The sequence below is a fragment of the Pyrus communis genome, chromosome 6 (genome assembly GCF_963583255.1).
Source record: "Pyrus communis chromosome 6, drPyrComm1.1, whole genome shotgun sequence".
NCBI lineage: Eukaryota > Viridiplantae > Streptophyta > Magnoliopsida > Rosales > Rosaceae > Pyrus > Pyrus communis.
The window spans coordinates 14763543-14778512 of NC_084808.1; the positions used below are offsets into that span (position 1 = coordinate 14763543).

Sequence of the window (14970 nt, forward strand, 5' to 3'; positions counted from 1 at the left end):
TGGCAAAGCCATCGATCGACCGATATCCCAACACTCCACACAAACAGCCCTCCTCCTCCTATTTGGGTCCTTCCTCTCTCCCCTTTCTCTCTCTCTCTTCTTTCTCTCTCTCCCAACACAAACCCGCTGGCATCAGCATAACCAATCGCATCTCTCCCTAATTTATTTCCTCGCTCCTTGTTCTCCTCTCTCTTTTAAGAGAAATGCCCGTTTTGTCTCTTCCGCCGGATATCTGACTTCCGACCGCTACATCATCTCCCTCTCCCTCATCCGCCCCCGCCCCAGCTTCCATGGGACCCCACCACCACTCTCGCCGTGAGTCCCTATGCAGCTCCCTTCTTGCCCCCCGTCCGGACTACCACGACTCCGACCCTGACCTCGTCTGGCCCTTCGGCAAGCTCGAGGGCATCGACCGTGATGAGGTGCGCGAGACCACGTACGAGATCTTCTTCACGGCATGTCGGTCATCCCCTGGCTTCGGGGGACGGAACGCCCTCGTGTTCTACTCCAATCACCAAGATAACAACAACAACAACAACAACAGCAATAGTAATGGTGGGGAGGGGAGCGGGTCCGGATTGGGATCGAAGGTAAACGGGGTGGTGACTACACCGACAAGCCGGGTGAAGCGGGCGCTCGGGCTGAAGATGCTGAAGCGGTCTCCGTCGAGGAGGATGACTTCAGGTGCCGGAAATGGTGGATGGTCAAGTCCCTCCTCGCCAAACGGATCGAATAGTAGTGGCTCCCCCGGGATGTCGTACACCCTGCCACCCTCGAGGCCGAGGCGGCCAATGACTTCGGCCGAGATCATGAGGCAGCAGATGAGGGTCACGGAAGGCAGCGATAATCGGCTGCGGAAGACGCTCATGAGGACCCTCGTAGGCCAAGTACGTATTCATTTCAATTTAGATATCTCCATGCATGCAAATGTTCCATGCATTTGCTTTATAATTAATTAATGAATGCAAATTATGAAATTTAGCACAAAGTAAAAGTTTAAGGTAATTGATGAGAATGAGCACGAAAATCATGACAATTCTGCACTCCCAAAGTAAAAGTTGAGTTTCTCACTCTCATCTTGTTTAATTTAACTTGTAACAAATGATAATTGCTGAGAATGTTACATTCCGTAGTTTCTTCAAAATCCCATAATCCCCATTTATATTAACAACTCTCACTTTTATGACTTGTGATGTGGTCTATAAATATGATACAAATAATTTTACGAAGTAGGAAAATGTGATGCATAATGCATGTAGCACTAGTTCAATGACATTGAATTTGGTCTCTAATTAATCATGTTCTTCCTAATATAGATGGGTAGGCGAGCAGAGACCATAATACTCCCATTAGAACTCCTTCGACATCTAAAGCCATCCGAATTCAACGACTCCCATGAGTACCATTACTGGCAAAAGCGGCAGCTCAAAATCCTGGAAGCTGGTCTTCTTCTGCACCCTTCAATCCGACTAGACAAGTCCAACACATTCGCTTTGCGTCTCAGAGAGATCATTAGAGCGGGTGACACCAAAGCCATAGACACAGGGAAGAACTCAGACACCATGAGAACCCTTTGCAACTCTGTAGTCTCTTTATCTTGGCGTAGCTCCAACGGAACTCCAACAGATGTGTGTCACTGGGCTGATGGCTACCCCCTCAACATCCACCTCTATGTTGCTCTCCTTCAATCAGTTTTCGACATCAGAGATGAGACATTAGTATTAGATGAAGTCGATGAACTGCTGGAGCTGATGAAGAAGACATGGTCGACCTTGGGGATCACTAGGCCAATACACAATGTGTGCTTTACATGGGTGTTGTTTCAGCAATACGTGCAAACTGCACAGATTGAGCCCGACCTTTTGTGTGCTGCTCATGCTATGCTTGCAGAAGTGGCGAACAATGCCAAGAGGCCGGATAGGGAGGCTTTGTATGTCAAGATTTTGTCTTCGGTGTTGAGCTCAATGCAGGGGTGGGCGGAGAAGAAATTGCTTCGGTACCATGATTATTTCCAAAGAGGTACAGTTGGCCAAATTGAGAACCTTCTCCCTTTGGCCTTGTCATCCTCCAAGATCTTGGGTGAAGATGTTACAATCACAGAAAGAGGAGGAGGAGTAAAAGGTGATATAAAGGTGGTGGACAACTCCGGTGACCGTGTGGACTGCTACATTCGATCTTCTATGAAACAGGCTTTTGCAAAGGTTTATATGCTGCAACCTATTTGCTTGTTTGACACGCTCCTTACTTATCATTATAGATGAGTAATGTTCTTTAACCAGATATCCGGTATGTTATGTTATCTAACAGTGAATCAAGACCAGACATGATTTCACAGTTTGGTAAAATAGCATGCCAACGTGACAATAGACACTTCCCATTATACCGTACAAATGTAATAGAGATATGCTTCTCATCTTCACATTTTTGTGTAGATTATGGAAGCTGGAAATGTCATTGAAGTGGCAGAAGACGCAGTGACTGATACGTTGTTTCAGTTAGCTCAAGAGACAGAGGAGTTGGCCTTGAAAGAGAGGGAAAGCTTCAGTCCTATACTCAAGAGGTGGCACACAATTGCAGCTGGTGTCGCGGCTGTGACATTGCACAACTGCTATGGAGCTGTGTTGAAGCAATACTTAAATGGAGTCTCCACGCTTTCAGGTGAGACAGTTGAGATATTGCAAAGGGCAGGAAAACTAGAAAAGGTTCTGCTCCAAATGGTGGTTGAGGACTCTGCTGAGTGTGAAGATGGCGGCAAAGCAATCGTTAGAGAGATGGTTCCGTATGAAGTTGATACAATCATAATGAACCTTTTAAAAAGATGGATTCATGAGAGATTAAAGAGAGGGAAAGAGTGTGTTCACCGTGCGAAAGAAAGCGAGGTATGTTTTACACTTGCTTTATAACCGTATTTGATAAAAATCCATTTTCGAATTTGAGCTTAAATGAGCAAGTATTTGTGTTGTAGACATGGAATCCAAAGTCCAAATCAGAACCTTATGCGCAATCAGCTGAGGAGCTAGTGAAACTGGCCAAGGAAACCGTGGATGACTTCTTCGAAATTCCAGTAGGAATTACTGAAGATATTGTTCAAGATCTTGCAGATGGGTTGGAGCATCTCTTCAAGGAATATACTTCATTTGTCGCATCTTGTGGTAAGAGCCATTATTTCATATTAGGGATCAGTAATATGATGTCATGTTATGTTTTGGTATAAAATTAAGATTTTGGTAAAATTTTGTGTTGATCAAGGGATATTTCTTTCTCAGGTTCGAAACAGAGTTATATCCCTACACTTCCTCCTCTAACAAGATGCAATCGAGACTCGAAGTTCCTCAAGCTGTGGAAAAAAGCTAGCCCTTGTAGCATTGGAGCAGAAGGTTTTCACCCAAATGGAACAAATGACGGTCATCATCCTCGCCCATCAACGAGTAGAGGAACACAACGCCTCTACATCCGCCTCAACACTTTGCATTATCTCCTTCCCCACCTTTATTCTCTTGAAAAAAACCTCTCCCTCTCACCTCGAATCATTCCTTCAACACCTCGCAGTCGTTCTGCCAAGAACCGCAAGAGTCATAGCAATGCCTCTTCCTACTTTGAATTTGCAGTGTCAGGCATCCAATCGGCCTGCCAACATGTCTCAGAAGTCGCTGCCTATCGCTTGATCTTCCTCGACTCAAACTCAGTCTTCTATGAAAGCCTCTATGTTGGTGATGTAGCCAATGCAAGAATAAGACCTGCGTTGCGAATTATCAAGCAGAATCTCACTCTTTTGGGAGCAATTCTCACCGACAAAGCTCAGGCCTTGGCGATCAAGGAAGTAATGAAGGCCTCTTTCGAAGCATTCCTCATGGTTTTGGTTGCTGGAGGAAGTTCCCGAGTGTTTTACCGAACTTACCATGAGATGATACAGGAAGATTTCGACAGCTTAAAACGTGTTTTTTGCACTTGCGGAGAAGGGTTGATAGCCAAGGATGTGGTGGAACATGAGGCAGAGACAGCGGAAGGGGTGATGGAGCTGATGGGGCAATGTACTGAACAACTTGTGGAGGATTTCAGCATTGTGACATGCGAAAAAAGCGGGATTGGAGTTGTGGGATCAGGGCAAAGGCTACCTATGCCTCCGACAACAGGACGGTGGAATAGATCAGATCCAAACACAATATTGAGGGTGTTATGCCACAGGAATGACAAAGCAGCAAACCAATTCTTGAAAAGGACATTCCAACTAGCAAAGAGGAGGTGATGGGAATAGTTTTTCATGTACATGTGAGGCTAATGTGTAAGTATCTACGGAGCATTTTAGAACCAACTTCTGGCGTTGTGACCAAAGAAGAAATATTCGAGGGAAACGTGAGGGGGCGCATGCATTGTATCCAAGCCTACAGAACTTTCAATGCCAAACCAAATATATTGCGGGGGATCGCGATGGAGAGATGATTGTACAAATTTTTCATTGTGATTTGTAGGTATTGATTGTTAATCCTCGTCCCCAATTGGGACATTGTTGTATTGTATCATAGCCGTTGTGCTCAAATGGAGTTTATGAAGGTCATTTTTCGCAAAACAAATCAACTCTTAATATATTTTTACGCCATAATTTGTCTGCAAAAGCTAAACAGATTCAAGAGCTGTTTCTGTTCAGATGTTTATATTTTATTTTTCTCATTTCATTGACAATTTTGTAATACAATCAAACATACATAAAGCTGAGAACAATAACAAGGGTCACCCTTTAAGTCACTTATTAGTTGGCCTATTTCCTGAATCGTCTTCGTTGGACACCTTGTACGTCGTCTCCCTCAGTTCTTCCGTGAGCACTTCTATCGAATCTGAAATTTCAGCCTTGTACACATACATCTTAGTCATAAACAAGAAGAAAATAATGTTCAAGATGTTTAGTACCGTGAAAAATGCGTAGTAGTAATCGAGATGAGAAGCATTAAGGTTGTTCAGAATCCATCCTTTGTGGCCATGCTTTTTGGTTATGTGAGAAATTGTTGAAAGAAGGAAACTACTAATAAAGTTTCCCATTCCTAAAGTGATCATGGAAAAGGAAGTCCCAAGACTCTTCATGTTTTCTGGTGCTTGATCGTAGAAAAACTCAATCTTGGCAACCTCTAGAAATGCATCAGCTGTTCCCATAAGCACAAATTGAGGAAGCATAACCAATATAGTGATCGGAACTTGTCCTCCGCTCTCGACTACTCCATGTTGCTTCGCAAGATGAAGCCTATACCTTTCAGTTAGAGATGCAACGACCATAATCAAAATGTGGATAACCATTCCAATTCCCATTCTTTGAAGGAGAGTGATTCCTCTAGGGTTTTTGGTCACTTTTCGCATGATCTTGACAAAGAACCGGTCATAGAGCACGATGCTTACAAGCATGGAGAGGGTCACAAATGCGGTTAAACTTGCAGGGGGGATTTTGAAGCTTCCGAGTGATCGATCAAGGGTTGTGCCTTGTTTGACAAATAGGGTATTAATCTGTGCAACCATAGTGCTTGGTACAAATGTGGCTACCAAGATTGGAATCATTCTTAGCATTTGCTTGGTCTCTTCTACTTGGGTTACCGAGCATAGCATCCATGGACTAGTTGAGCCTGTTTTCACAGCAGCTTTGTTGAGAAACCTGTATGAATGTACACATTAATTACAAAAATCAAAATCTTCATGGGAACTGTTATTAACAATCCGAAAATCTCAATCTACACTCCTTACAAGTGTATTTTTCTTCCTAATTATAGAAAGTTTGGAGTGTCAAATGAGATTTTTAGAGTGCCAATAATAATTCCCAATCTTCATAAAAGAGCCGGCTAACTTGCAGGCTTACTCTACAGTCACAACTAGACTTGATATTTTAGACCCGACCCGTTAACCTAACCCAACCCACCCGTTAAGATTAGTATTTGCACCAGGTCTAGAATTTATATGTATAATGCATTGAAATATATTTTAAGCTCAACATCAACATATAGAATATCAAATGTCTAAAGGAAAGTGATTATCACATGACCTTTTTCTCCTTCTGCACACCCTTGATTATTTTTGTCCATTGATTCTTCTTTGATTTTTATTCATTTCAATGACTAGAAATAAACATAAATGTGTACATGGAAAAACAGTGTGTGAAATTCATTTTCAATGCATAAATCAACATTAAAGTGGCAGTTATGGGCGTAACCAGGATGACAACAATGTGGAAACACTTGGCGGTGTTGTGTTAGGGTAGAAGTTTGTGCCAAGTTAGAGTTAAATTGAATAGGTATATATCTTCACATACAAAAGTTTAGAACATAAAAAGTATATTGGGCCTTTGTGTTGCTCGTTTAGCCCTCCATGTAGTTACGTCCCTAATAGTAGACAAGATAGTATAAGCAATAGCTTAAAAGAAATGTATATACACAAACCTTAGGGTTGGTGTGGAATCAATCCTGAATTTTCCCTTCTTTTCATACTCCTCCAAGTTAAGCTCATGGAGCTCCTTAGGGTCAATAGGGAGTGTCACACTTCCTTTCCTCAATGCAGCCACTATGACCTCAACCATCCTTGTGAAGGGACTTCCACTTGGCACCTTGTGCCTATAAAATGGTGTGCCAGCCAAGAATATCAAAACAGATAAGAGAAGCCCAAGAGTTGGAAGCCCATATCCCAAGGCCCAGCCCACATTGTCCTGAATGTAGACAAGCACTGTGTTGGCAAAGAGTGTCCCAAAGAAGATGCTGAACATCCACCAATTGAAGAAGGAAAGCTTATATTTCTTCTCCTTGGGGTCAAAATCGTCAAATTGTTCTGCTCCAATGGTTGAGATGTTGGGCTTGGTCCCACCTGTTCCAATGGCAAGAGTGTAGAGGGCCCCATAGAACACGGCTAAATGGAGTGTGGAGGCCTTCTTGCAGTTTTCCACATGGGGATCTAGGCAGGGAGGTGGTTTGAGGGAAGGAAGTGAAACTGCTAGGGTTAATACAGACATTCCCTGCAAATTATTCAAAATTTGTTAATTAACAACCACAGTTCTTGTATCGGGAACATTATCATGTACTGTTTAATATTCTCATGCTCCAATATGAAAAACGACATGGTTGAATGTTTTACTTTTAAAGTATATTAACAAAAAAAAAAAAAGACAAATATGTATATAATTTGAGTAGAATAATAACATTATATGACAGTAATTCAAACAGACATCAAAACTGCTGCCTAAATAATTAATTAGTGTTTTCAACAAGATATAGCAACTATCATGAACTAATATTGTTGATTGCGTTTGACCCTAATCAAACGTCACAACCAATTAGTTTTTTTTTGGTACGTCCTGATCCATCTGCCAGAAATACTATTTTTTTTATGGTTGTTTCAAAGATGATGGTGGTGACGGCATCATTCGCGGTGGCAATGGAACAATGGTGGTGGTTGTAATTGTACGTGGTGGTGACAACGGCTGTGACGATGGCGGTGGCGACAGTGGCAATGTTAGCAGTGATAATGGTAGAAATATGGTAGTGGTGCCAATAATGAGGTGTGGTGGTCGGGGTTCAAAGGTAACAATAGTAGTTGGGTGGCGATAATGGCAGTGGTGACAGTTGTGGTTGTGGTAGTGGCGGTTGCAACAATGATGGTTTTGTGGTAATGACAATGGTGGTGTTACGTTGTGGCAGTTGTGGTGGTGGTGGTGGTGGTGACAACGAAGGTGGTGCTAATGGCGGGGGTGATGTTTGGTGGTGGCAGTCACTTTGTTCTCCAAGAGATAAAATGTCTATAGAAGGATAACTAATGTCATTTAAAAACTAATAAGGATGTTACAGAAATTAAAAATATTTACTAAATGTTCAACTCCGTTTTTTATGAAAGAACCTTTTAAAATTAACCTGCAAACTACTTTTAAAAGTTGTTGCCTAGAAGTTATTGTTTTTAAAACATGCATGATATTTTTAGCTTTGCCAAACATTTCTTATTGCTTAATTTAAAGTGAAGTAGTTTTTAGTGAAAAACAAAACCAATCAGAGCCTTAGACTTTGGAGAAAAAAAAAAAAAAAAAAAAAGCTTTTAGAGTTTAGGATGTGTTATCCACGTGCATTTTTTTACTTTCCACATACTCTTCTAAATTTTCGATCTCGTATCAAATAAATTGAAGAAAATCAAAGAATAAAAATTAAAGAAAACTACTGAAAAAAGCTTGAAAACTTTGAGTTTTAATGATAAGAACAAAACAAAAGGTAAAATGAATAGTACCATGATCGATTTTTTAGTGTAAAAATATGATTTTTCGTTAAAATGAACAGTACCGTGAACTTTTCGTTAAAACTCCTAAAAATTAATACCAATAAACTGTAATTTGGACCAGATCCGCATGCATATGTTTTTGTGGACATGTGGAGTTGACTAGAGGGACGTACACGAAATAAAGAGGCTAAAACGTAGACGTAGACAAAGACCTAGATGTGGATGAGGACATAGACTAGTACCGGGGCCGGCCAGAGAAATTGAAGATAGAAAAGTCAAGTTGTAGCATCAACACTCTAGATGACAAGGACGTCCTTAACCTTACATATAAAAACAGATTTTCCAAGTCAAACTTTCACACATCAGTAATCCAAGTATTGCTGACCAATGTGATTCATGAGTTTCTCGATCTATATAGCCAAAGTTTGAAGTTTACCATTAATTAATCTCAATAATTATCTAATATAATTTAAATTGTGAGATAGGTCCGTAATTAATAATTAAATTGTGATCAACTATGTATTGATCAATTGGTTTGGTGTAGGACCTACGTCAGTTCTGCACTAATATAATAAACGGTTCGTTGAAAACACCTGCAATGGAATATATGTGCATGTTTTTGCAATTTTCTACCCTAATTAATAATTACCCATTATTTATTCAAGTACGGGATTTTTCATACTAAATTACTAAATAATTGAAAATAGTTTCTTTCTAGACAATTGTCTGATTTGTTAGGTTTGTTAGACTGTTAAAATAAGAATAAAGTGAATCTTTGTTTAAAATATGATCCGGATTCACGGTTTGATAATATATCATACCGAGTTGAATATGACAATATAAAGTATAAACATTTGTATGGCAACTTAATTTGATACTAAATATATATATTGTTTACAACTAATATTATTACTAAGTTAAACTAAAGGATTGGATGAAGGTTTGAAAGTGTGAAGCTGTGTTGAAGAGAAAATTCTTATTCACCACGACAATCTATGTTGTGAGCCATAAGTTTCATTTTAAGAAATGTTCTCTTGTTAGACAGTAGCCTCACATCAATCGATTGTGAATTTAAATCAAAGTTCATGTGCTTTTATTCAAAATGTATGATTCAGATTAGTATTACATAACATGTATATTGGACTTAATTAGTATAATATCGGCGCTTTTAAGTTTGAAACGATGGTAGAAAATGGACTAGCCAGTGCAGTTTTGACAGAGATAACTGAAGTACGTTGAAGTTTGAAGGGCATACGTACCGATAGGTAGATTAGGGAAGCGATGAGGAATGTCCAATAACGACCGAGATGAGCATCGGCGACATATGCGCCCAAAATAGGAGTGATCCAAATGGTGCCAACCCAGTTGGTTACATTATTAGCAGACGTGACAGTGCCTTGATGAAGCTTCTTTGTCAAATACAAGATCAAGTTGGACGATATTCCGTAGTATGCCATGCGTTCAAACACCTCATACACTGCATGAAAATATTATAAAGTCAAACCAAATCAATGGGGAAGCATAAGGGTTGCACACACAATTCAAGGACTGGTGGGCATTCAATATTGCGTATAATAAAGTGCAAGTAGGGTATGCATGGATAGGCGAAAATTATTTCCGGTGCATGGTATGCATCTAATAAACGAATGGTTGATTATACAGTTATAAGGATCTAGCTATCAAATTCAATTCATATCTGAATTTGACGATTGGTGGGCATTCAATATTGCATATAATAAAGGGCAAGTTGGGTATGCATGGATATTGATATACGAAAATTTTGTTTCGGTATATTGTATGCATCAAAAAAAAGAATAGCTGGTTATGCAGCTAAAGATCTAACTATCAAGATTTAATTGGGAAGAGTATAGTGATATGTCACAATTTCATTATATTTCGGTGGATAGCATGAATAGACAGAGAATTGAATAGGCAGTTAAAAATCTAACAAGAAAAATTTAGTCCCCAAGAATTCAACACCCGTGAATACTAAAAAAAAACTAGTAGATATGAGGTGGAAGACAAAGTGGTACGAGAGATCGATCTGCATTCGGTGCATGTGAATATTATCTACCTAGGGTTTTTTTTTTTTTTTTGAGTGTGCTAATGGATTTGCGTGTTTTGACTGACCGAGTAGATAGCTGAAGACAAAATAAATATCTAAAGCAGCAGGTATTGTTTGTTTGAAATATCAAACTGACTGCCATTAACAATTTGCTTTGAATCTCTAAAGCAATATATCTTTAAATATCTATAGAGATATATCTATTTGATTCAGTGGCTAAGATTGATTAGCGTGCATGTTTCATTTAAATAATTGTGGGTTTAACTTGTAGTGTAATGATGTTAGGTTGTATTTTCCATGAACGTGGCCGGACAAAAGAGAAGAGCAAATATATAAAGAAGGATTCTATATCCTACATGTGAATAACCTATGACATTATGGCAGGTGCAAGGTTTCTTGTGTGTGCATGTGTTTTTGATACAAACGATATTAGTAAAATGAACAATTTAACATCGAATCTCGGTGTATTAACCGTTGAGACTATATGGTTTTTTCAATGTATGTGCATATACTTATTTGTGTATGAACGAGTGAGAGAGAGATGGGTCGACCACTGTAAATGCAAAGAAAAATAATATCAGCATATCTTTTTCTCTCTCTGCACACTTTTTTTTCTTTTTTCTTTTTCAGTTAGAAGGTCAAAAGTGAACATAAATGTGTGGAGGAAAAAAATTGATACGAAACGAATCACTTATTGGTGCAAGAGAAATACTAATGAGACCGCTTTCAAAAGTAAGATTCTCTATAAACTCTATCACCTCATATTTTTTATATAATATATTATAATATTAATATAAAAATTAACATTAAATCCAAAAGTATCAAACGATCTACATAGAGTCCCATTTTAAAAGTACTCTCAGCATTTCCTCATCGATGCTAGTGTTGGCCAACCACGTTTGACTTAAAACTGAGAAGGGAAATAAATATTGCGAATTTAATTTGCAGCTGAGACAAGAGAAGATGAAACTGTAGTTAATATGAAAGTATGGTACTGAGATATATGGGTGTCGGTTGTGCAGGGATTAAGATTCTCTTCTCTCATCTTTCCATCACTTTTCATCCTTTTCTTTTACATTCTCTATTTTGTCTTTCTTTCCATAAAAAAAAAAATTAATATAAAATGTTGACGTGACTTAACTGTGACCGTTCAAATAGGAGGAGAGGAAAAAAAAAAAAAAAAAAAAAAAAAAAAAAAAGAGGAGAGAATCATATTCCGTTGGGCAGTGGGTAGAACCTCATTCAAGGGTCAGATCAGTTAACTGTCAAATAAATAATGCACAATTTTAGCTTGTCAACCAGTAACCTAATGAAAGGTTAAAGCAAAACTATGTATGTAACTAACGTTTTAGTTTCTTCTTCTTCGTGTGCATTTTCAGGCATAGAATTAGTGAATTCTCTGTAACTATTGTCTCTCTGAACATATTCCAATGTAGTAAATCACTGCTAATGGGGAAGTGGAGAAGAGCAATCCGAGCTTAATTTGGATCATCTTCGAATATTGCGAAGATAAATACCATTAGAAAAAAGTCCTATTTAAAGCGTACTCTCTGAGTCTGTTTTAGTAATACCATTAAAGAAAGACCTATTTAGGGCGTACTCTCTGAGTCTGTATTGAGGACTCATGCCCACTAAAACATCAGAACAGGAGGGATATATTAGTTTCGAATCCCCTCCAAGTTTCATGGAGTCACCTACGGTGCCTATAGGGCCAACCTTGAGATTTCTGAGAATTGAGCAACTAATAACTATAGACAAATAGGTTCTATAATCCTTCGAAGTTTGAGAGTGTTGAAGGAGAAGAGAGGGAGATAAGTTATACGTACCAACAACAAAAGAGCAAGCATTCCATCCCCCTCTCTTGGATCGGAGGACGGGGTTTCCTTTGAGATCCACAGTCCCATCTTGTGTATACTCATCAACCCTCCTTTGCCCAGCTTCTTCACCTTCCATTATTCCTAGCTTACTTGTTTTCCTTTGGCAGCACAAGAACTAGTAGTTAGCTTCTGCAGCTAGAGCAGAGGCTAGAGCTCTCGGTTTTATTCTTCACTTGCTTAGTTGACCTTTTTACACAGACCTCAAATTGAATACTGCGCTGTCGGGTTAGACTACTTGAAGCATTTTTATATTAGAGAAAGTTGTACCAATGACCCTTTAACTTTAACGCAATTGGAGTAATGGTCACTCAACTAAAAATTTATGACCATTGGTCTCTTAACTCATCAAAATGTGTAGGATACACAGGTTGATGGGTTTTTTTTTTTGTTTTTTGTTTTTTATTTTTATTTTTTAATATTTAATTATTTTTTTAAATATTTTATTATTTTTTTAATAAAAAATGGGTCTTGTCTCCAGCCACGTTAGCACTTAACAGAGAAATTAACAGAAAAACTGACGGAGGTCTGACATTGGCACAAATTCGTAAGATGAGGTATGACATTGTCAATTTTAAAAGATGAGGTATGAAAGTGTCGTGACACCAATAGTTGAGGTAGTTTTTTGTAATTTACCCAAATGTGTAACTGTGATCTTTTTCATCAACGTCATGAATTCCATCAAAATGAGTCATGTCGGAAGGACCATTATTACCATTGGGTAAAAGTTGAGGAACGCTTCAATTGTGTTAAACTTGAGGGATTGCTATAATTTTTCTTATTTGGTTTTCCATAATTGCCCATTGATTCAGCCTTACGTGCATAGCATGCGCCTCATTTTGATGGAAATTGTAACGGAGTTGATGAAAATGACCATAACTACACGTTTTGATGAGTTAAGAGACCAATAATCATAGATTTTTAATTGAGAAACCATTATTCTAATTGGGTTTAAATTGAAAGACCATTTCCATTGTTTCCTCTTTATATTATATAACTGTAAAACTCTATTTTTCGTTTTTCTTTTTCAAGACTTGTTTTGTGAAACGTTATGTGACTTGCCGCCTTCTCTAAAATATGTGCAAAGGTTAGTCTGTTTTTTTTTTTGGGGGTTTTGTCGAAAAAAAGGAACATATACAAACATTTACAAAGCTTTTAATAGGGACTTTATATACAAACTATCCATAAATAACTTTAAAGGGGGCCACGGGCTTTTTTAAGAGTCCAGTTTAACGCAAAAAATAAAAGTATGCAACCGTCTTATTCATACCAGGATTACGTGAGAAGAAGATTAATCTGTGACCAAAGTGTGATGCCTATTACTACTCTTTGTTTTTATGCTTTTTTTTTTTTTTTGTTGTTGTTGTTACTGCAATGTTACATTATTACTCTAATAAACTTTAAGGAAAAAGAGAAAAGTTTAATTTCGAAATGTAGTAGCGTCGAAGAGAAAATACCCTTTCGTAACTATCTCACTCATCCTTAAGCCAAACATAAAAAAATCCTCAGTAGTCAATACCACACTCGAGATTCCAATCCCGAAACCAATCGGCAGAGGGAAATTAATAGAAATTAAAAATTAGATTAGGAAGGAACATCAAGTTTTATTCAAAGCATGTGGCGTTGAAAATTATTAGTTAATAGATTGTACGTAAATATCACGTTGTTTGGTAGTATTACTCTGACAAAGTGGCCAGCCTAAACAAAGTTTTGCCGATTCACGCCGTAAATGATTTGCATTCTTCATGCCGTAAATATATACGTTTAGCTATGATCATTCAATTACAGACTTAAAAAATATACAATTAATTGATATATCTAATAATGTAACAGATAATGCATTCTTCATGCGCAGTGCAAGCATATATATTCACCACAGTAGTTGGAGTATCACAAAATAAAAGGTAAAGTGAATAGTATTATGATTGACTTTTTAATATAAAAATGTGGTTTTTCGTTAAAATGAACAATATCGGAAACTTTTCGTTAAAGTTCCCAATACATACATACATATATGTACATATATATATATATATATATATATATATATATATATTAATGAGACCATCTAGTGACTTTGCCTATGCAATCCACATTTTCAAGGGTCGGAAAGACTCACGAAGGGATTTCAACTTTTCCCTAGCTACCATCGTATGATTCACCAGTGCCAGAAATCAAACCAGGATACGCTGTATAGAATACGGGTCTGGAATTCGTCCCCAACAACTGAACCACCTTGCGGTGGTTCTACCACAAATATATTATAGAATGATTGCTAACCTGTGATCCTGTATCTACTGTGTGTGTATAATGTTGAGTTCCCTCTTGTGAATGAATTTAATCAGTGATATGTCTGAACGTTTAGTAAGCGATTAATTATTTGGGAAAAAATAATACAAATATTTAGATACGTCTGCTCATAAAAAGTATGATGAATTTTGCTAATGTTCAACCAAGTTTTTAAAGTTTAAGCTTTAGATGTGGATTAACATGTTAACAACATTAGACCATCAAAGAAGTTGTATTACGCGATGTTTTTCGAGGTGCATGGATGTTATGTAAACTTTAACCCATTAATTTATAATTACTTCAAGTTAAAGAGTTTATCATCAGTAAATATGTTAATTTTGTGTCAATGTCCAAACAGTTTCACTCTGTATACCTTATATATGAATTAAATTGCGAATTTTACACATTCAAAAAAAAAAAAAAAAAAATCTAGTCAACCATTCAAATTAAAAAAATGAAAATTCAGATTTGAATAATTGAAATCAGCTATTAAACCCCTCTAAACTATTAAATATA

The 14970-nt window shown here is 37.8% G+C and overlaps 2 protein-coding genes across 2 annotated transcripts; one reads left to right on the forward strand and one right to left on the reverse strand.

Moving 5' to 3' along the window:
• Positions 1-212: 212 nt before the first annotated feature.
• On the forward strand, positions 213-4542 carry LOC137735880 (protein unc-13 homolog). The gene is made up of 5 exons (XM_068475233.1): positions 213-887; positions 1317-2201; positions 2433-2879; positions 2966-3152; positions 3267-4542. The coding sequence occupies exons 1-5, from the start codon at positions 291-293 to the stop codon at positions 4244-4246; spliced, it is 3096 nt and encodes a 1031-aa protein (XP_068331334.1). The 5' UTR covers positions 213-290; the 3' UTR covers positions 4247-4542.
• A 102-nt stretch (positions 4543-4644) lies between these two features.
• Positions 4645-12371, reverse strand: LOC137735881 (protein NRT1/ PTR FAMILY 5.2-like). The gene is made up of 4 exons (XM_068475235.1): positions 12118-12371; positions 9486-9703; positions 6414-6979; positions 4645-5635 (listed from the first exon to the last, which is right to left on the reverse strand). The coding sequence occupies exons 1-4, from the start codon at positions 12242-12244 to the stop codon at positions 4741-4743; spliced, it is 1806 nt and encodes a 601-aa protein (XP_068331336.1). The 5' UTR covers positions 12245-12371; the 3' UTR covers positions 4645-4740.
• Positions 12372-14970: the final 2599 nt, after the last annotated feature.

What these genes read in the sequence shown, in the direction of transcription:
- LOC137735880 (XM_068475233.1), top strand. Translation starts at nt 291, where the DNA reads ATGGGACCCCACCACCACTCTCGCCGTGAGTCCCTATGCAGCTCCCTT. An exon ending in TGAGGACCCTCGTAGGCCAA is followed by an intron (nt 888 to 1,316) that starts GTACGTATTCAT and finishes TTCCTAATATAG; the next exon opens with ATGGGTAGGCGAGCAGAGAC. An exon ending in TGAAACAGGCTTTTGCAAAG is followed by an intron (nt 2,202 to 2,432) that starts GTTTATATGCTG and finishes ATTTTTGTGTAG; the next exon opens with ATTATGGAAGCTGGAAATGT.
- LOC137735881 (XM_068475235.1), bottom strand. Translation starts at nt 12,244, where the DNA reads ATGGAAGGTGAAGAAGCTGGGCAAAGGAGGGTTGATGAGTATACACAA. An exon ending in TGCTTGCTCTTTTGTTGTTG is followed by an intron (nt 9,704 to 12,117) that starts GTACGTATAACT and finishes ATTTTCATGCAG; the next exon opens with TGTATGAGGTGTTTGAACGC. An exon ending in GATTCCACACCAACCCTAAG is followed by an intron (nt 5,636 to 6,413) that starts GTTTGTGTATAT and finishes ACATTCATACAG; the next exon opens with GTTTCTCAACAAAGCTGCTG.